At 36.7% G+C, this 18,014-nt stretch overlaps 1 protein-coding gene across 2 annotated transcripts in view; it reads right to left on the bottom strand.

Moving 5' to 3' along the window:
• CDH7 (cadherin 7) overlaps positions 1–18,014 on the bottom strand; it is a 127,221-nt gene that overhangs the window by 18,736 nt on the left and 90,471 nt on the right. For both annotated transcript variants that reach the window (XM_053571914.1, XM_053571915.1), the window contains exons 7-8: positions 14,864–15,117; positions 763–899 (exon numbers count right to left, since the gene is read on the bottom strand). In XM_053571914.1, the coding sequence (XP_053427889.1) occupies positions 763–899; positions 14,864–15,117 (391 nt within the window). The remainder of the gene's footprint in view (positions 1–762; positions 900–14,863; positions 15,118–18,014) is intronic.

The following is an 18,014-nucleotide window of genomic DNA, read 5'->3' as shown; positions in this document are numbered from 1 at the left end:
AACATCCCAGCCCAGATGAAATCCAGACGCTAATGCTGTATTCTTTAAACGGAACTACAGATAGTGTGATCCAAATATTGATGGGTATATATCTGTGTGAATATCTGTGTACCCACAAATGCATACACATACATGTGTATCTATATATATGAATACATATATATGTAGTATTTTTTAGTCCCTGGTAAGAATATTGCTGAAAGAATGAATAGTAAGCCATAAACTTTGATATCTTTGACGCTTAAGCTCATAGTTGTATAAATATAAGTTTCTATTATAAACACATGTGTTATATATGCATGCACATTAAAACACAGAATATGCATATATACACCTCATTATGCATCCTTTTCAACACTTTTCTTGCAGGGACTAAAATTAATTCAGTATCAGAATATTCAAATCTGGGTGTCTGTATTAGTTGGTGATCAATTTGCCATTATTTCTTTTATCGTGAGTTTTTCACCAATTCCATAGCAGCATAAATATGTGAATTGTGACCAAAAGCCAACAAGAGGCATTCCGAAGATAATTCAGGCTCCGTAGTTTTAGTCATCTCTTTTCATTACTTTTGTAAATATTAGCATTTAAAGCCAATGACTGTAAACATATTGCAAAGCTTAGAAGTTTGTGATGTATAAGTTTTGTTCAATTCCAATAAGCAAATATTATAATTTAAGTTGAATTTATAAACCTCATGACAACCCGTTCTCCACTTTTTCTGCCCCCCATCCTAATTCAGTTTGAAACCTCACAACTTACGGCTCTCCATGGCAAGGACTGTGATATTGTGAATAGCATTTGTCTCTCGGTCCAAAGATTTGGCAGTTGTGATGACTCCACTGTTGGCATCGATGTTGAAGTATCTCTCCAAGTCTGTGTTTCTGTCGATTGAATACCTAATTGGACATTTAAAAAAAGCAACATTTGTGTTTGTATTCATAATTTGCTAAAATTATTTCATTAATTGTGTAGCTAGTCACACAATCCTGCTGACTTGGTGACCTGTCATGTTAAGAACATAAATACATAGGTCGTTTGAAACATTACCCACCTAATAAATGGTTTCTAAGCCGTATGTCACTAATCTGCTTGCTGTCCCATCAGACGATACAAAATGAATACCACAGTATAGTATGTTCACAGTGTCTGCGTAGCTTGGGATTCATCATTATTATTACTTCAGCTTCTGAAAATGGTTTTCAATGGATTTAGCAGCCCCGTCTTTGTTACAGATCCCTCTAAGATGAAACGCATGCAGATCTTGCTCATTTGCATAGACTTAGTAACATCTTTCGCTTTGGTGACACCCACCGGTTTTAACTCTCTGTTTTGGTACCCTTCACTCAGGGGCCTTGATCAGGGTTCTACAGACTTGTTTCAAAGTAGAAAACCTAAAATCACATGGACATGTTGTCCTGTAAAGGCCTTTTCTCAAAATACTTGCAATCTAAACATCAGTGACCAACACTGCTCCACTTGTATTCTTATTGCATGTTATTAATTGTCTCATGCAAAATTTATCCTCCCTTCCTTAATGACCATCTTTGAATTCTCCCATCTTTCTAGTAGGCTGATAGGAAGAATCTCATTTAAAAACAAAAATTAAACAAACAAAAGAATGAACAGAAAAACTAGCACCCCCCCTCCCCCCATATTAGGCATGATAATTAGTAACTGATTTAAACCCACCCATGATCCCTCAGGCTGGTGTCTCACTTCCTTGTCCCTTTGGTTCCAGGGATCTGTTCCTCTGTCCCAATGTAGTCATGGAATCTTACAAACATACCTCTGGCTTATCAGTTCTCATATTCATACTACTGTTGAAAACTACTTGAAGAATCTTACTCTCTGTCCACCATCTCCCCCTCCAGCAATTTTTGATCCTGATAAAGACCTACAATCTGTTGATGCGAGTGACAGCTTCTCAATATCAATGTGCCTCAGTGACCTCACTTCCCTCACAGTGATCGCTTCCTGATGCATTGTCACACCTCAAACCCAGTCACTTAAAAAAGCTAACAGGTTTTGTAAAAAAAATTACATTGTACAGAGAGATAATACGCTGTACAGTGGCTTCAATATACTTTGTCAACAAAGAAAAAACGACAGGTGAGAATTCATTGATGAGTTTAGGAAGCTGTTCATTGTACCATTTCTGGAACTGATGTCAAAATATACAAAGAACGGTCACTATAAATCCTTCCAGTGTTCATTCCTGATCCAGAGTTAAAAGTTAGACTCTCCAAAGGGATGGATTTATACATCCCTTGAAACGAGTATCCAAAGAGGTAATTCGCAATTCTAAAATCTTATTTTATTATTAATATGAAAATAATAGGAAAATGACAGGAAATGAAAGGAAAATGTTTGTGTCCTGTTCTATGAATTTTAACACACACGTGAATTGTGCAACCAGTACTGATATCTGGATATAGAACGGTTCTATCACCACAAAATGTTCTTGTGCTGTCTTTATGTAGTTATTAAACAAATTCTCTCCCATCACTAAGCCCTGACAATCACTGATCTGGTAGCCAACACTGTAACGAAATCTATTTGAGATTGTCGTCTGAAGAGAATCACGCAAAACTTAACCCTAGGGATGTTTCACTCAATGTGATGACTGAGATTTATTTATACTTTTGTGCCCATTTTTTTTAAATGTTCAAATGGATACGTGACAAACATACATGGATATGTTTACCTGTTCATTTATTAAATTATTCATTTATTAAAATTGTTATTAATTTTAATATCTATTTAAATAATACATAATTTAACATTTAAATAAATGAATAATTTAAAATTATTTAATTTTAATTATTAATCATTTATTAAAATGATTATTATATGGGCTTGAATATTCCTTTATCAGAAAGTTTTAAATTACATATTTAATTTTAGTTAATAGGGAATTATTTGTGCTATCTGTTTCATGTTGGGTGTGTTTTGAAAGTGTTCACTTCTTGAAAATAATTGGCCCGTTTCATCTAAACTGCCAAATTTCATCTGAAGTATAAATGTACATTGGCAGATCTGTCCATTGTATACTATTATCCTGTTTTTTATGATTGCAGAGTCTATAATGATACTTTCTCTTCTGTTCCTAATATTTCTAATGTGTTCTTGAACACTTTTTTCTGTCAGTGTTTATAGAGTTTTATTAATGTTTTGGTCTGTTCAAAGAATGAGCTTCTGATTTCATCGATTTTTGTATTATTATTATATGTTTTCAAATACATTGATTTCTGCTGTTATCTTTATTACTTTATGTATTCAGCTTGCTATGGATTTGCAAATATTGTTCCAACTTCTACTTCAAGCCAAGGAGTGCTAGCGGGAAAGTAATAGTAAACTCATCACGAGTTTGAAATAGTGGGAAGGTAATAGTAAACTCATCACGGGTTTAAATAATTTTCATAGTGACATTCTTCCTCAACTGCCTGCTAATATGTGCTTTTAAGAGTCTTGAATAGCGGGTGGCGCCTGTGGCTCAAGGAGTAGGGCGCCGGTCCCATATGCCGGAGGTGGCGGGTTCAAACCCAGCCCCGGCCAAAAACCAAAAAAAAAAAAAGAGTCTTGAATAGCTGTATTCGATCTTGGTTTGATAGCTGCATTTAATGTAAGAGACAGGGTAGAACATGCTTACTTAAAACAGAATTACATGGTTTGGCGCCTGTAGCTCAGTGAGTAGGGCACCGGCCACATACACCTGGGCTGGCAGGGTCAAGCCCGGCCCAGGCCTGCTAAACAAGAATGACAATTGGAACCAAAAAATAGCTGGACGTTGTGGTGGGCGCCTATAGTCCCAGCTACTTGGGAGGCTGAGGCAAGAGACTCTCTTGAGCCCAAGAGTGTGAGATTGCTGTGAGCTGTGATGCAACAGCACTCTACCGAGGGCGACATAGTGAGACTCTGTCTCTTAAAAACAAAACAACAATAAAAGCAGGATTATATGCATGCCTGTATATACATCTTTATGTAGGCACTATTCATACATAAATATTTAATGGGATGTAAGCTTTATCCAACGATTACAGAAAATTGAGATGAATGTCCAGTAAGAGGATACCTAATACCCATGCATGCATACATCAACTGAATTAATACAGGACCCCAAATTGTTCATTTTGTCAAATCTCTATATTAATAAGCATGATAATCTTCATATATTCATGAAAAAGTAGAATCTAGAGTCTTAAAGCAAAAAGTCTTGAATTGGAAGTATGTCTGTCTAATTGAGTTCATATAATTCCCCACAGTGTTAAAATGCATGACTAAAACACCTCCCACTATTACAACAGTCTCAGAGATCCCAGCATTAGAATAAAGGATATTATTCTGAATGTATTTATGTTCGTTCCTTCTTTACAAGGATTTTGTTTCTAGTCCTTATCTTAAACATCGTTATTGTTATTAAATTTTAAGCCTCTTTAATTTTGTGAAGGCAAAAAATGGAAACCTAATAAACACATGTATATGTAAAAATAAAAAAAGGATAAAGGATATTACAATACTGAATGCATTTAAGATGTTAAATATCTTCAACTACTGTTCACTCATAGAAAAATGGCTCATCATTTAATGATGCAGTTATAACTGAAAGCTCTATATGTTTGGAAGAAATATGGGTAACCAAAGTTTCCATAATTCAAATATTTATTATTTATAAATTATAAACTTTGCTGCTTACACTTCGAAATTGCATACATTTGTTAATAGCTGTAATCTCACTTAGATCTCACTAAATAGTGCAGCCTTGTGTATACACACAGTTATGTATGGTAAGATATATAATATATGTCGTAATTTGTGATTTTTATGATTTCCTATGTCTTCCTTTCATTCACTTATACATTCAACAATTATTCTTGAACACCTACAAGTGACACTCTATTTCGGGAAATTCATAAACAAATAATTCTTAAAAATAGTAACCTATCCTAGAGAATAATGAAGGAAGTCAGGACAAGCGTGAAGACAGAACAGGATATTGGCTTAAGAGACAGGAGACTCTGCCAAGGGCAAGGAGCAGGCAGACTATCCCACAGAGCCATGGTTGTTATTATATTTCTTAACGACAAAGTCCAGTATTTAAGGCATTGCTTATTTTATATTGGTCCCCCTGGACATGCAACAACCTGGAGCTGACATATGAAGCATTGGTTACTGTATGAAGTTAACCAAGAATAATAATTTCTTAGTCAAGAAAAATAAAGAAAATTTACCAGATCTTTAAAAAACTTTTTTTGGAAACAGGGTCTCACTCTGTTGCCCAGGCTAGAGTGTGCGGCACCAAGCCCAGCTCACAGCAATCTCAAAATCCTGGCTCAAGCGATTCTCCTGCCTCAGCCTCCTGTAGCTGGGAATACAGCACCTGCCACACGCCCGGCTAATTTTTTCCTATTTTAATTTGAGACAGGGTCTTGCTATTGTTCAGCTTAATCTCAAAGTCCTGAGCTCAAGGGATCCACGCACCTCAGCTTCCCAGAGTGCTGGGATTACAGGGGTGAGCCTCTGTGCTTGGTCTTTTTTGTTGTTGTTGTTTGTTTAAGAATGAGCAGTGTGAAATATCTCTGTCTTGGAATCTGGGAAGAAAGGCTCTTTTAGAGGAATAGACAAACTAGCCTGGGGCCTAGGAAACACTATTGCCTGCGTCACCTGAAGGCTGAACTGAAAGTGTGAGGATAGGTCATTTCCTAACCATGAACCGAGGTTAAGTACAATACAATTACTGTTGCTGTTAGTTGTGTGGACTCACAACAATTCTCTAGCTTCTGCCCGAACTACAAAATCACAGTGCAAAATACTTGGCCTCTTTAAGTGTGTGTTGGAGAGACCCATGAGAGAGATCACTTCCATACTTTTGCGGTAACAGTAGTTCAGCATGTACTTTATCCACTTATTATGCAGACAGCTCTGTATCTTAATATGTAGCCTCAGACTTGTTCCTGAGATTTTGTAAACTGCTGTACAGATGCCGGCATCATCTTTAATTCAAGCTCAATATTTCTAAAAGCAAATTCATCAACCTTTCTCCCAAACTATCCTGCCTTCTGAACTTTCCTATTTTCAGAATGCATTGAATATTTAAAACATATTTTGCGGGCGGTGCCTGTGGCTCAGTGAGTAGGGCACCGGTCCCATATGCTGGAGGTGGTGGGTTCAAACCCAGCCCTGGCCAAAAACCACAAAAAAAAAAAAAAAAAACATATTTTGCCTTTTTTTCTTCTAATTCCAAAGCAAACATGCGAGGGCTCATGTGTGGCAGAGGTTTTTATTTGCAAGCCTAATATCCCCGCTTTTGTTTGAGGCAGCCATGTGTCCAAGCTGACAAAGATGGGGTTTGCTATGCTTTCTTGCAGATGTGTTGTCCCTATACTGAAGTTTTAGAAAATAAAGTGCAAAATAAATTTTTTGAATGATCCTAGTTGAAAAATTCCTTAAAGTATGAGAAATAGTTGCTAGTTTACTTGGTATTTGAATTTTGCCTTTTCCTTTTCTCTTACATGGGACACAAACACCACGGAAGGCGATCCAGATGCCAGTCTGTAAATAGGTGGTGGCAAGTGCTTGAAAAAAGAAACCAAGGCCCCTAATGACATTATATTGCCAAATATCAGTCCTTGAGCACAGCTCCGTATTTCTCCTTAGTAAGTCATTAGTTTTGGCTGGGTGCCTGTAGCTCAGAGGTTAGGGCAACAGCCACGTGCCCTGGGGCTGGTGGGTTTAAACCCAGCTGGGCCTGCTAAACAAACACACAAAATAGCCAGGCATGTGGCAGGTGCCTGTAGTCCGAGCCACAAGGAAGGCTGAGGCAAGAGAATTGCTTGAGCCCAAGGGTTTGAGGTTGCTGTGAGCTGTGACACCACAGCACTCTACCAAGGGCGACATAGTGAGACTCTGTCTCAAAACAACAAAAAAAAGTAAGTCATTAGTGTTAAGCTTTGTTTCTATAAGTACTAGCTGGGCACAATTTCTAACTAATGCAAGCAGGTATTCTTACTGTTGTATTTCAGTACTAGAGTCAAGGTTGGGAGTTGGGGCATGACTGAGGGCTGTCTGAGCCATCTTTCAAGCATATCGCATTGGCTGTAAATAAACTTTGAGCTCCGCCACCTGCAATACTGTGATCCGGCTTCCTTTCATTCCCCGCTCCGCCGTCCTATGTAAACTACAAGCCAATCAAACTGATGTATTCATCGATAAATGAAAATATGCATGTCCCCATTTCCCATTTCTATGCCTTTCCACATGTTGGTCATTTTGTCCGCCTGTATTTCTTCCTTTCCAATTATTTCAGTCCTTCCATTCCTTGAAGAAAAACCATTAGAATTGCAGCAGCAAGCCTTTCCAATTATATCAGATGTCATACCTTACTAAGCAAGCTTGAAGTATGTGTGACACCCGGAGTTGCCCAGTGCTCTTTGTACTACACGCCAGGAACCACAGACTGAGAATTAAAAGACAAATGTTTGTAGCTATGGCCCTGCCACTCACCTGCTGCACTAATTGGGGCTTTTCATTCCCCATTTGCACTCTCTGCTTCTTCATCTGCAACATAAGAAAGTTTTACCAGATGATTTCTCATTTCCAGACCTAACCTTGGAGTTTTTAAATGAGTTTTCATGTAACGTCTCCTCCTCAGCTAGTTAGAGCGCTGGGACTGCACTTTCCTAGCCGTGCATCTGCAGTGTTCTATGTGTATGATACAAAGTGAATTCCCTAAAAAATGTTGGATATCATCACTGCTGCTATTCAATAAGCTATGGAGATCAATTCAAATGCTTTTCTTCATATTTACAGGTAGAATTTTTATCACCAGCTGTTAATTTACATATCAGTATTTACAAATGGAATGTGCAGGTGAGTTAGATTAACACAAGTGTATCATCAGTGCTCCAAAGATAGTAAAAGATAATGTAATAAATAAATGTGAACAATTTAAACAGTAGAAATACCTGAATCATTTGAATTCAAATCATAATCTATTATTAGTTTGTGGGCATATGTGTGCATGTATGTATGTGCATGTATGTGAGTGTGCATATGTGTGTGTGAGTGTGCATGTGTGTGAGTGTGCATATGTGTGCATGAATGTGTGCATGGGTGAGTGTGCATATGTGTGCACGCATATGAGTGTGCGTGAGTGTGCATATGTGTGCATGTGTGTGAGTACATGCATGTGAGTGTGCATGTGTGTGTGAGTGTGCATGTATGTGAGTGTGCATATGTGTGCATGCATATGAGTGTGTACGCATGTGAGTGTGGATATGTGCGCATGTGTGTGAGTGTGCATATGTGTGCATGAATGTGTGCATGTGTGAGTGTGCATATGTGTGCATGCATATGAGTGTGTGTGAGTGTGCATGCATGTGAGTGTGTACGCATGTGAGTGTGGATATGTGCGCATGTGTGTGAGTGTGCATATGTGTGCATGAATGTGAGTGGGCATGTACGTGAGTGTGCATGTGTGTGAGTGTGCACACGTATGTGTGCATATTGCTGTAAGAATTGCACAGGTTTGATACAGACCTCATTAAAATCCTTGTACCACATTTGCTAACTGTGTAGCCAGGGACATGTTTATTTAAAGGTAGGAAAAGTGATGGTTTGTGTTACAGGGACTAATGAGGAGTTACTTCAAAATAAACCATTGCGTTCTGTACTTAATGAGAGCAGGTAATCTGTGAGCGTCCTTATCCTCTCTCCTCTTCTGATGATGGTAACTCAACTTTCCTTTGAGGATTTAAACCTTCCCACTCTCATGCAATCTGGATAATAACCACAATCAAGATCTCCAGAATGCTCTGGATAACAGATTATCACATATATCAAGAGAGGCAAAAAAAAACTTTAAGAAATCGCAACTAGAGTGCCACAAGGGATGAAGGGAATTAGAGGTGATTCATCCGGTTTGGCCCCTTCTGCAGGGACTCACACATGTACAGGAACCTTACTCCTTTTTTTTTTTTTTTTATTGTTGGGAGATTCATTGAGGGTACAATAAACCAGGTTACACTGATTGCAATTTTTAGGTAAAGTCCCTCTTGCAATCATGTCTTGCCCCCATAAAGTGTGACACACACCAAGGCCCCACCCCCCTCCCTCCATCTCTCTTTCTGCTTCCCCCCCCATAACCTTAATTGTCATTAATTGTCCTCATATCAAAATTGAGTACATAGGATTCATGCTTCTGCATTCTTGTGATGCTTTACTAAGAATAATGTCTTCCACTTCCATCCAGGTTAATACGAAGGATGTAAAGTCTCCATTTTTTTTAATGGCTGAATAGTATTCATGGTATACATATACCACAGCTTGTTAATCCATTCCTGGGTTGGTGGGCATTTAGGCTGTTTCCACATTTTGGCGATTGTAAATTGAGCTGCAATAAACAGTCTAGTACAAGTGTCCTTATGATAAAAGGATTTCTTTCCTTCTGGGTAGATGCCCAGTAATGGGATTGCAGGATCAAATGGGAGGTCTAGCTTGAGTGCTTTGAGGTTTCTCCATACTTCCTTCCAGAAAGGTTGTACTAGTTTGCAGTCCCACCAGCAGTGTAAAAGTGTTCCCTTCACTCCACATCCACGCCAGCATCTGCAGTTTTGAGATTTTGTGATGTGGGCCATTCTCACTGGGGTTAGATGATATCTCAGGATTGTTTTGATTTGCATTTCTCTAATATATAGAGATGATGAACATTTTTTCATGTGTTTGTTAGCCATTCGTCTGAAGACTGGCTGTTCGACTTTTCCTTTAATTCTGTTAGTTATACCTGTTTATTTTAATAAATGTCTTTATTCAATTAATTGTGAACAATTTTTGTTGATTGCAATTAATATTAAGAGAACAATACAGGAAAAATGAGTATTAGCTCCCTAATCTTTCAACCCAATGTGTAATTTTCTATGATTTATACCAAAAAAGATTGTGAATTTTTGAATTCCTAATTAAGTTGATTTTCAATAAGCAACTTGGACAATTGGAAACTATGGAAAATACTGAGGGAAAAATAAGGAAACATTAAATTGTCAACAAATTGTCTTTACCTAGAGTCTTCCAAAAAGTCCACTCAGAGGTCTTTGCTTAGAGTAGGGTTTCAATTCTAGACCAATATAATGACATATGGAAAGTGGCTAAGTGGCTTAAATAAATTAGACATTTCCTATTTAACGTTTCTGGAAATTATCTCTAAATAGTAGGTACAAGAGCCTAATAAAAACAAATTTTATGTTTTTACCATACCTAAATCTTTCTTTTTTTTCATTTTTAATGGTTAATATGAGCAGAATTTTGGAATAGAGTACTTCTCACAAAATTGATTTCTGCTACTTCTTAAGTTAGTTTTATTGCTAATAGTGTTTTTTTGTATGTTACTGGCTAAGTTTACTATAAAATCAGATATTCACAAATAATTTAAATTGAATATGTACAAATACATTTAAGTATATTGGCAACTTAAAAAGTACACACCAAATTATCCAAATACCCCAAATGTGTCCATACTAGTTGCATTATACAATGTAATTTCTGATTCTAATATCACTTTTATCTGAGGACATATAATACAGAATGCCAATGAGCCTACAGATTAATATTATCCCAGAATCCTTGTACATAACTATAAACATACTTCTCGACTTGTTAGAGATGCTGAAAATGGCGCTTATTATTTTTTATTCACTCATCTTCATATCTGATCTTATTCGTAACATCATCATGTTTCAACTCTTCACTATTTTTAGCCTAGGGAATTTGGGCTTGCTGTGCTGCCTACAGAAATGAATGTTCTGATTTCATTATTTAGCACACTAGACTCTTAGGGTATAACTAAATAAAACATAAACATACTTTGCATAATTTTTTTAACTTGTCCAAACCCTACCATCCTCAACGCCCCACTTATGCTCTCAGTCCTTCAAATGAGGCCTTGTGGCCTGTTAACTCTGAGTGCTTATTAGTTATCTCACAATTTGCCATGTTCCAGACAGTGCTGGCAGCTTCCCGCCCTCTGATTGTTTAACTTCTGTGGGACCTTCTTCCTTTATCTAGATGATAAGTTCCATGAGGTCAGAGAAAATGTATTATTTTTCTTTGCTTTCCTATCAGCATTTCCCTTGGACTCTTGAGCAAAGCAAGTTCTTCATAAATGTATGTTGAGTCCTTGATTAGTCTGCCAGTGCTGACATGAGAGATGAGTCTCGCATCCTCTAGATGCGGGGCTGCGCCTGCAGTTTTTACTATCTTGGATGAGAAACACACAAGGGAAGTTGAAAAGATAAAGCCTGATATTTAGTATTCAGGGCCAAAAGGTACATGAGATCATAAACAATTCATTCAAAAAATAACAGGGCAGAAAAATGTCCTCCATTGCCCACTTTTGCTTTACAAAAAAACCCTTTTTTGTTATTGCTTCCAACCATGTAATCTCAAAAATCATCTAATTCCCACCTTTGGCTTTGATTGCAGTTTTAGTGTCAATATGAGAGAGGAGAAGAGGAACGTGTACATAAAACGGGGACCAAGTACAAAGGGGACGTAACACTTACAGTAACACTGCATTCTGGGCGGTCGGGGGCTTCCCTTGTTTAATGTTTATATGTACATCTTTATACTTGTAAATCATCAAAAAGGCCATGTTCTAATGGTGGTGTTGCTGCCTCATCTCCTTTGAAGGTAAGGGCCAGTGCCTACCCAAGAGTTATAGGCAGTCTTTGGTTGTACTTTAGTAGACTGGGTAGAAACTAAAAAGTTCTGTGCAAAGTAGGGGTCATGTGGGAAGAGAACAAAAAAAGAAGAAAAACAAACAAATCCTGAATGTTCTCTCTTCTAATTGGGAGCCAAGCTATGGGTTTGCATAATGGACTCTTAATGGACTCTGGCGATTCAGAAAGGGGAGGGTGAGCGGGGATGCCGGGAGAAAGATCACCCATCAGGTACAACAGACACTGTTCAGGTGCTGGGTCTATAAAAGTCTAGACTTCTGCACTAAGCAATTCAGCCATGTAACAACACCACAAATAAATACATAAATAAAATAAATAAATAAAACACATACTAAATATATACATAAACTTTTCCTGACAATCCCAGTTCTTTGGATAAAAAAAAAATAGAAAATGAAAACAGGTAAAATTATAATGCCAACCAGCTATTCTTTCACTGATAAAGGGAACAGAGATCTTGACCTCCAAATTCAGGAGTTTGGTCTTGGACCTGCTCTATCCCTGTGCTTTGGAGAACAGCCCTGGAACTCCCTTCATCCCCCTTTGACTCAAGACACTGTCCACTTGGGCCTTCTCTTCCTCTTTTTCCCTCAAATTATTATATAATTACTTTCTTTTCTAAGAAAAATATAAAAAAGTAGAATATTTTCTCTGAAAGGTTTCAGTAGAATGACATGCAAGAAATAACAAGATAAAACTATCAGAGCAGTCAAGGAAACTTCTCTCAATTCATGTTTAGACAAGAGGACCTGCGATGTTGCCCACACTAGCAGCAGCTCTGCACAGGTGTGACCATCGCATGCTTTGGTCTGGACCTCCTGGTACCAAGTGCTGCTCCTGCCTCAGCCTCCTGAGTGGCTGCAATACAGGTGTGTGCTGCACGCAGCTCCTCTTTCACTTTAGAACTAAATTTTAAATATTTTAAGTTGTCTCTGTCTTTCTTCCTATCTCCACCTTCATGAAAATATGTCTTTTTCCCTGCTAAATTATTTTAGTGTAGTTGAAGTCTCCCAAGTAGCTCATCTATGCTACGATTGTGCCAGCGTTGATTGTTCATGGGGTAGAAGACTATTTTACTGAGAGATGGAATGCCATGACAAAACCTAATTCAAGTTTCCCTGGGTTGCTGAGACTGGATAGGAGAGGCTGAGCTCTAGTAAAGGAACACTTTTGATAATGAAGGCTGAGTTATTACAAGGGAGAAGGGGAGGCTTATTCTACCTGGCACATTTGTGGTTTGCAGCTATTCCAGTCTATAGAAAAGCATAAACTTAGGCATGGTTTGTTATCACCATATTAAAAATAGCATAGTTAGTCTCATATATCCTGAAATGTTTGTATATAGAGATAGGAAAATAATAAGTATGGTTGCATTTTAAAATAAATGTTATTCTATAACATTTCTTTTTTTTTTACATTCCTTTATTAGGTTCTTTTAATTTTAGGAAAACAGAAAAGGAAGGCACAACTAAACTATATGTATAATTATTTTTTAAACATTAAAGTTTTAAATGTTTACGCACATACAGGGTGGTCAAATTTTAAATTGCACATGAACTTTATGGTCACCCTATAGATAGAAGAAATCTATGTATTACTTTAGGAAGAAAGGAACATTACTGGCTTTTCTTAATTAAGAATGATTGTCTATGTTCCAGCTCCATCCATGTAAACATGAAAGAGGTAAAGTCTCCATCTTTCTTTAAGGCTGCATAATATTCCACAATTTATTAATCCATTATTCTCCTTAGTAAAGTATCTCAAGAATGGAAGAAAAAGTATTCGATGTACTCAGCCCTACTATGAAACTAATTTATGCCTTTCATATGAAAGCTATAACCCAGTTATAGCCTAAGAATATGGGGAAGGGGGAGAGGGAGGGGAGGGAGAGGGGAGGATGAGCAGAGGGAGGGCGATTAGTGGGATTACACCCGCGGTGCATCTTACAACGGTACATGTGAAACTTAGTAAATGTAGAATATAAATGTCTTAACACAATAACTAAGAAAATGCCAGGAAGGCTATGTTAACCAGTGTGATGAAAATGTGTCAAATGGTCTATAAAACCAGTGTATGATGCTCCATGATCGCATTAATGTACACAGCTATGATTTAATAAAAAAATAAATAAAGACAGGCATGTTAAAAAAAAAGAATGATTGTCTAAATTAATTATAAATACTTTTCAAGACACTATATCGCCAAAGTAAAGGCTTAGCTCAAAAACACCATTGTTAAAGATCATTTAAATCTAAAGTCTATGGTTAGTCTAGAAGTTGACTATATATACAAATATTTCTATTTTTGCATTGTAGTCTTTGTAATCAAAATCAATTCTTCACAGTGAAAACGAAATTCTTCACAGTGAAAACCAAATTCATTCTTATGAATTTAAATTAATACATATACTACAATACACATTTCCTTTCAAATATATTCTATTTGTAATAGTAACTCAGAAAAATAAGGATCCCATTCACACGTGAACACTTGCATACCACAAACAAACATATAGATTTTGGAATATATAGGTGAACAGTGCAAAACGGAGCGTTTGCATATTTTGAAATGCTTACATATCCTCATTGTGTTACTCCTAAAGATATTATTTGGCTTTAACAATGTGTCTAATCTAGATACAAAACTGCTAAAAGAATATTTTTTGTAGCCTTTAAACATAAACGAGGTATTATTTTATTTGAATAAGTGGAAACATATATGGTCCAAGTAGACCAAATAAAAACTTGTTTAAAAGTTTCTCTTTAACGTAACTTTTGCAATTCGTTTTCTAACATAAGCATTGATCCCGTAGCCAGGACACACATCACTTCACTTGTGAACATGGTTCGTCTAAAAGAGGTTCATGATAATTGGTTGAATAGAAATGTCAGCTGTGGCTTGTGGGTAACAACAGAAGCCCCACAATGAGGCTATGGAATAATGGCCTTGGATGCCCGCCTTGCATTAGTAAAGAGTTGTGTCGCTCCGATCCTGCCTGACTTGTGCCCCTGTGACCCACTCTCTGTGCATATAATGGGTTTTATGTGCTATGAACAGAAAGCATCTTCACGTGAAAACACGACTTGTGAGTGAAGGCACATTGGCAGGAAAGCACCGCAGTGGGCTCTTACCTCACGGGGCTGTTGGAAGAATCTGGGTCATGGGCAGCCACGGTGCCGATGATATTCCCAACTTGGGTAGCTTCTGACACCTCCATAGGGTACAGGGGTGCGGAAAACACGGGGGGCTCATCCACATCTTCCACAATTATCTTCACGGTCGTGGTGTCGCTGAACGGCCCCAGGCTTAGAAAGCGAGGGTCAGCATCTTTATTTGCAGCTTCTATCCGCAGTGTGTAACTTGTTTTGGCTTCAAAATCCAGTTCCTGTAAGGAAAGTTATTAGGAAAATGAAATTGCCAATGAAGTAGTCAGCAGAGCAGAGCTTTTTCATTGATGAATGTCAATAAGCACAGAGAGGGCTCTGCCATGAACATGAACCATCAGTGTTCAAAACTAATAAATAAGAATGGCAATCAGGATCCCTGCTGCTGCGCTGGCTCATAAACAATGCTAAGTGCTTTGGAACGAACTTAATCCACTCTGCTGTGATCCGTTGCATGGACAGACATATGAGGGTCTTTACAATATCATTACAAAGAAAACTGATCAAATTAAAAAAACTTTTCCAACAAGGACATCAATATGATGTTCTTCAACCATATAATTTAGCTGTAGTACTTAAAGGTCAATACTAAAAAGGAAGAAAAACAACTTTTCATTGAGTTTATCACCTAAAAGTTCAGTGACTTGGGGGATCACATAAGACCCTGAGTTTTCCACTATTCAGAATGTAGCTTCAGTGGCTGTGAGTTGTCCAGGCTGAAAGCGCAGTCGATTTTTCTCAGTGAAGCATCATATACGCTGTATCTCTCTTTATAGATGGTTGACTGTTATTTTCTAGAATCTTAATTTATATGGTTTTTCCCAAGAGGACTGACATGTTAAAATTTTCCTCAAAAACAGAGGCAAACTTAAACCACATGGGATCTTAAAAACTTGTAAGGGCAACTAAATGTTGCACCAGTAAAGCACACTCTATGACAAAGAATCGTGTTCACCACACACAGAAGTTGTGACAATAACTTGCTTCTCATTCTTCCATGGATAAAGGAACAGTTTTTTATGCCTGTTAATTTCACCCCCGAAAACTTGTCCCAAACTACTCCCTTTTACATTTAACAATGTAACAAAGAAATTAAAAATTGACAGAAATACTATCACATAAAACGCTTTGCTTAATTTTTAATATTTAACTATAAAACATTCAGAAAAATGAATAGGTAATCCTGAGAATTTTAATTCAAATTCATTCACTAATAACTGAAAAATAATATTAACAATGGCTGGATGCTTTCCAGACAGCCCTTGTATGCATGTGAATATTTGTGTGTGCACATGTAGGCATGTGTATATTCCAACTCTTTGCACAAAGGATGTGATGTTGCTCAAAACAAGTAAAACAGTCTAGTTATGAAATAGGAGCTACATATGTGTATATGCATATTTATATACATGTAAAACACATCATATTATAAATAATATACACTGTACTATATAGTGCATATGACCACATTTTACATAAAATATAACATATATTCAGATACACGTTATATATAAATACATAGGCACACAATATATATGCATTTGCACATAAATATTACATAATGAGATCGCAGGGTTCATCTCTAATGTAAGGAGAAAAATATATAAAATATAAAAATACATAAATAAAATATATAAATATATATAATATATAAATATATAAAATATATAATGTAAGGAGAAAAATATGTGAATTCATAACAAACTAGGTTTACCAGAGAAGATTTCCTGAGATGTTTATTTAACATTTGTCTCATCCAGTAGATTGCAAACCCAGATTATTTAGTTCATCACTATTATTCCAAATATGTATGTACTGTTCTGTTGGTAAATAAAAACATCTCAATAAATCCTCAAACTTCCTTTTCTTAAATTTGGGGGAAAACCCCTAGGCCTGAAACACGGATAGCTGGGACACAAGAGACTTAAAAGTGAACTAGTCTTTGGACCCTGAGAATTGGGATTACCAAAGTTGGAGATGAGCGAGGAAAAATAGTCAGGTATATTGTTTCTCTTGACCACAAAAAATTCTTAGAATTGCTCCAGGAAAACAAAAAACAAAAAACGATTTAAGTCTTACCTGAGGTTTCATATAAAGATGTTGGGCACATGGTAAACACAGTGCTATAAACGACCTTGTATCAACAAATTCGGTGACATTTTTATGAAGCTACATTTGTTTGTTTATTATTTAAGACCGGATCTACCCTGATGTCCTAAACATTGTCAACCAAAGGTGAGAATCAGAATTTTCAGAACACACCTGGCCCCTTCTAAGAAAGTTTGGATCCTACAGTTCCAGTTGAGGCCCAGTGGATGTATTTTGGGAAGGCTTATCAGGTGATCCTGAAACAAATCCTATTTTAAGAAACCTGACCTAGTCTTTAAAATTTTCTTGGGCCTATTCATGAAATTTAACATTTATTTTGGGAACTTATAACAAAGCAAAAGATATTTATGTACCTAAAAACATTTATCAAGAAACCTAAACATACTCATAAATAGTTTAGGTAATAACCTTTCCTTTTGTTCTTCTGTTCCTTATAAAAACGAATAATCATAAGGCAAGCTCTATATTCAGGTAGTATGTGTCTATATATAACAGAACATGTTAAGAATTCCTATTTGTCAACTCTTTTCAAACCAATGTAAGGCTAGCAACCTTTAAGATATTCATTCCAGTTTTCAATAGTATCCAAAGGGATATCAAATATTTCTGTATTCCAGTAAAAGTTTGTCTTACTTACGATGGAATAACTTAAAATTCATTGCGAAAATGAATGCAATTATTTTGAATTAGTTTGTAACAACTTATTTCTTTAAATGTGTCTAAAAGACAGCACCATGGGGTAGAGGCAATCTAGATGCTACAAAGTCATAAAGAGACACAGTATTATGCATAATGATTGGTTGCCTAAAAGCTATTATGAAAATAGAGCCATAGAAGAATTCATATGAAAGGCTGTGAATCAAGATGACAGGCAAAAGGAATTGTTATACAAAATCATTTTCCAAGCACATCAGAATGAGACAGAGATCTGGTATCCAAAGCGAGTTGGGTGTATTCTTAATTATTTGAAGAGAATATTTTTGCAATAAAATGTTAATTTTTATTAGTC

This window comes from Nycticebus coucang, chromosome 19 (assembly GCF_027406575.1).
Source record: "Nycticebus coucang isolate mNycCou1 chromosome 19, mNycCou1.pri, whole genome shotgun sequence".
Lineage (NCBI taxonomy): Eukaryota > Metazoa > Chordata > Mammalia > Primates > Lorisidae > Nycticebus > Nycticebus coucang.
Note: the sequence above shows the minus strand (reverse complement) of the source record. Positions and strands in the feature narration are given on the sequence as shown.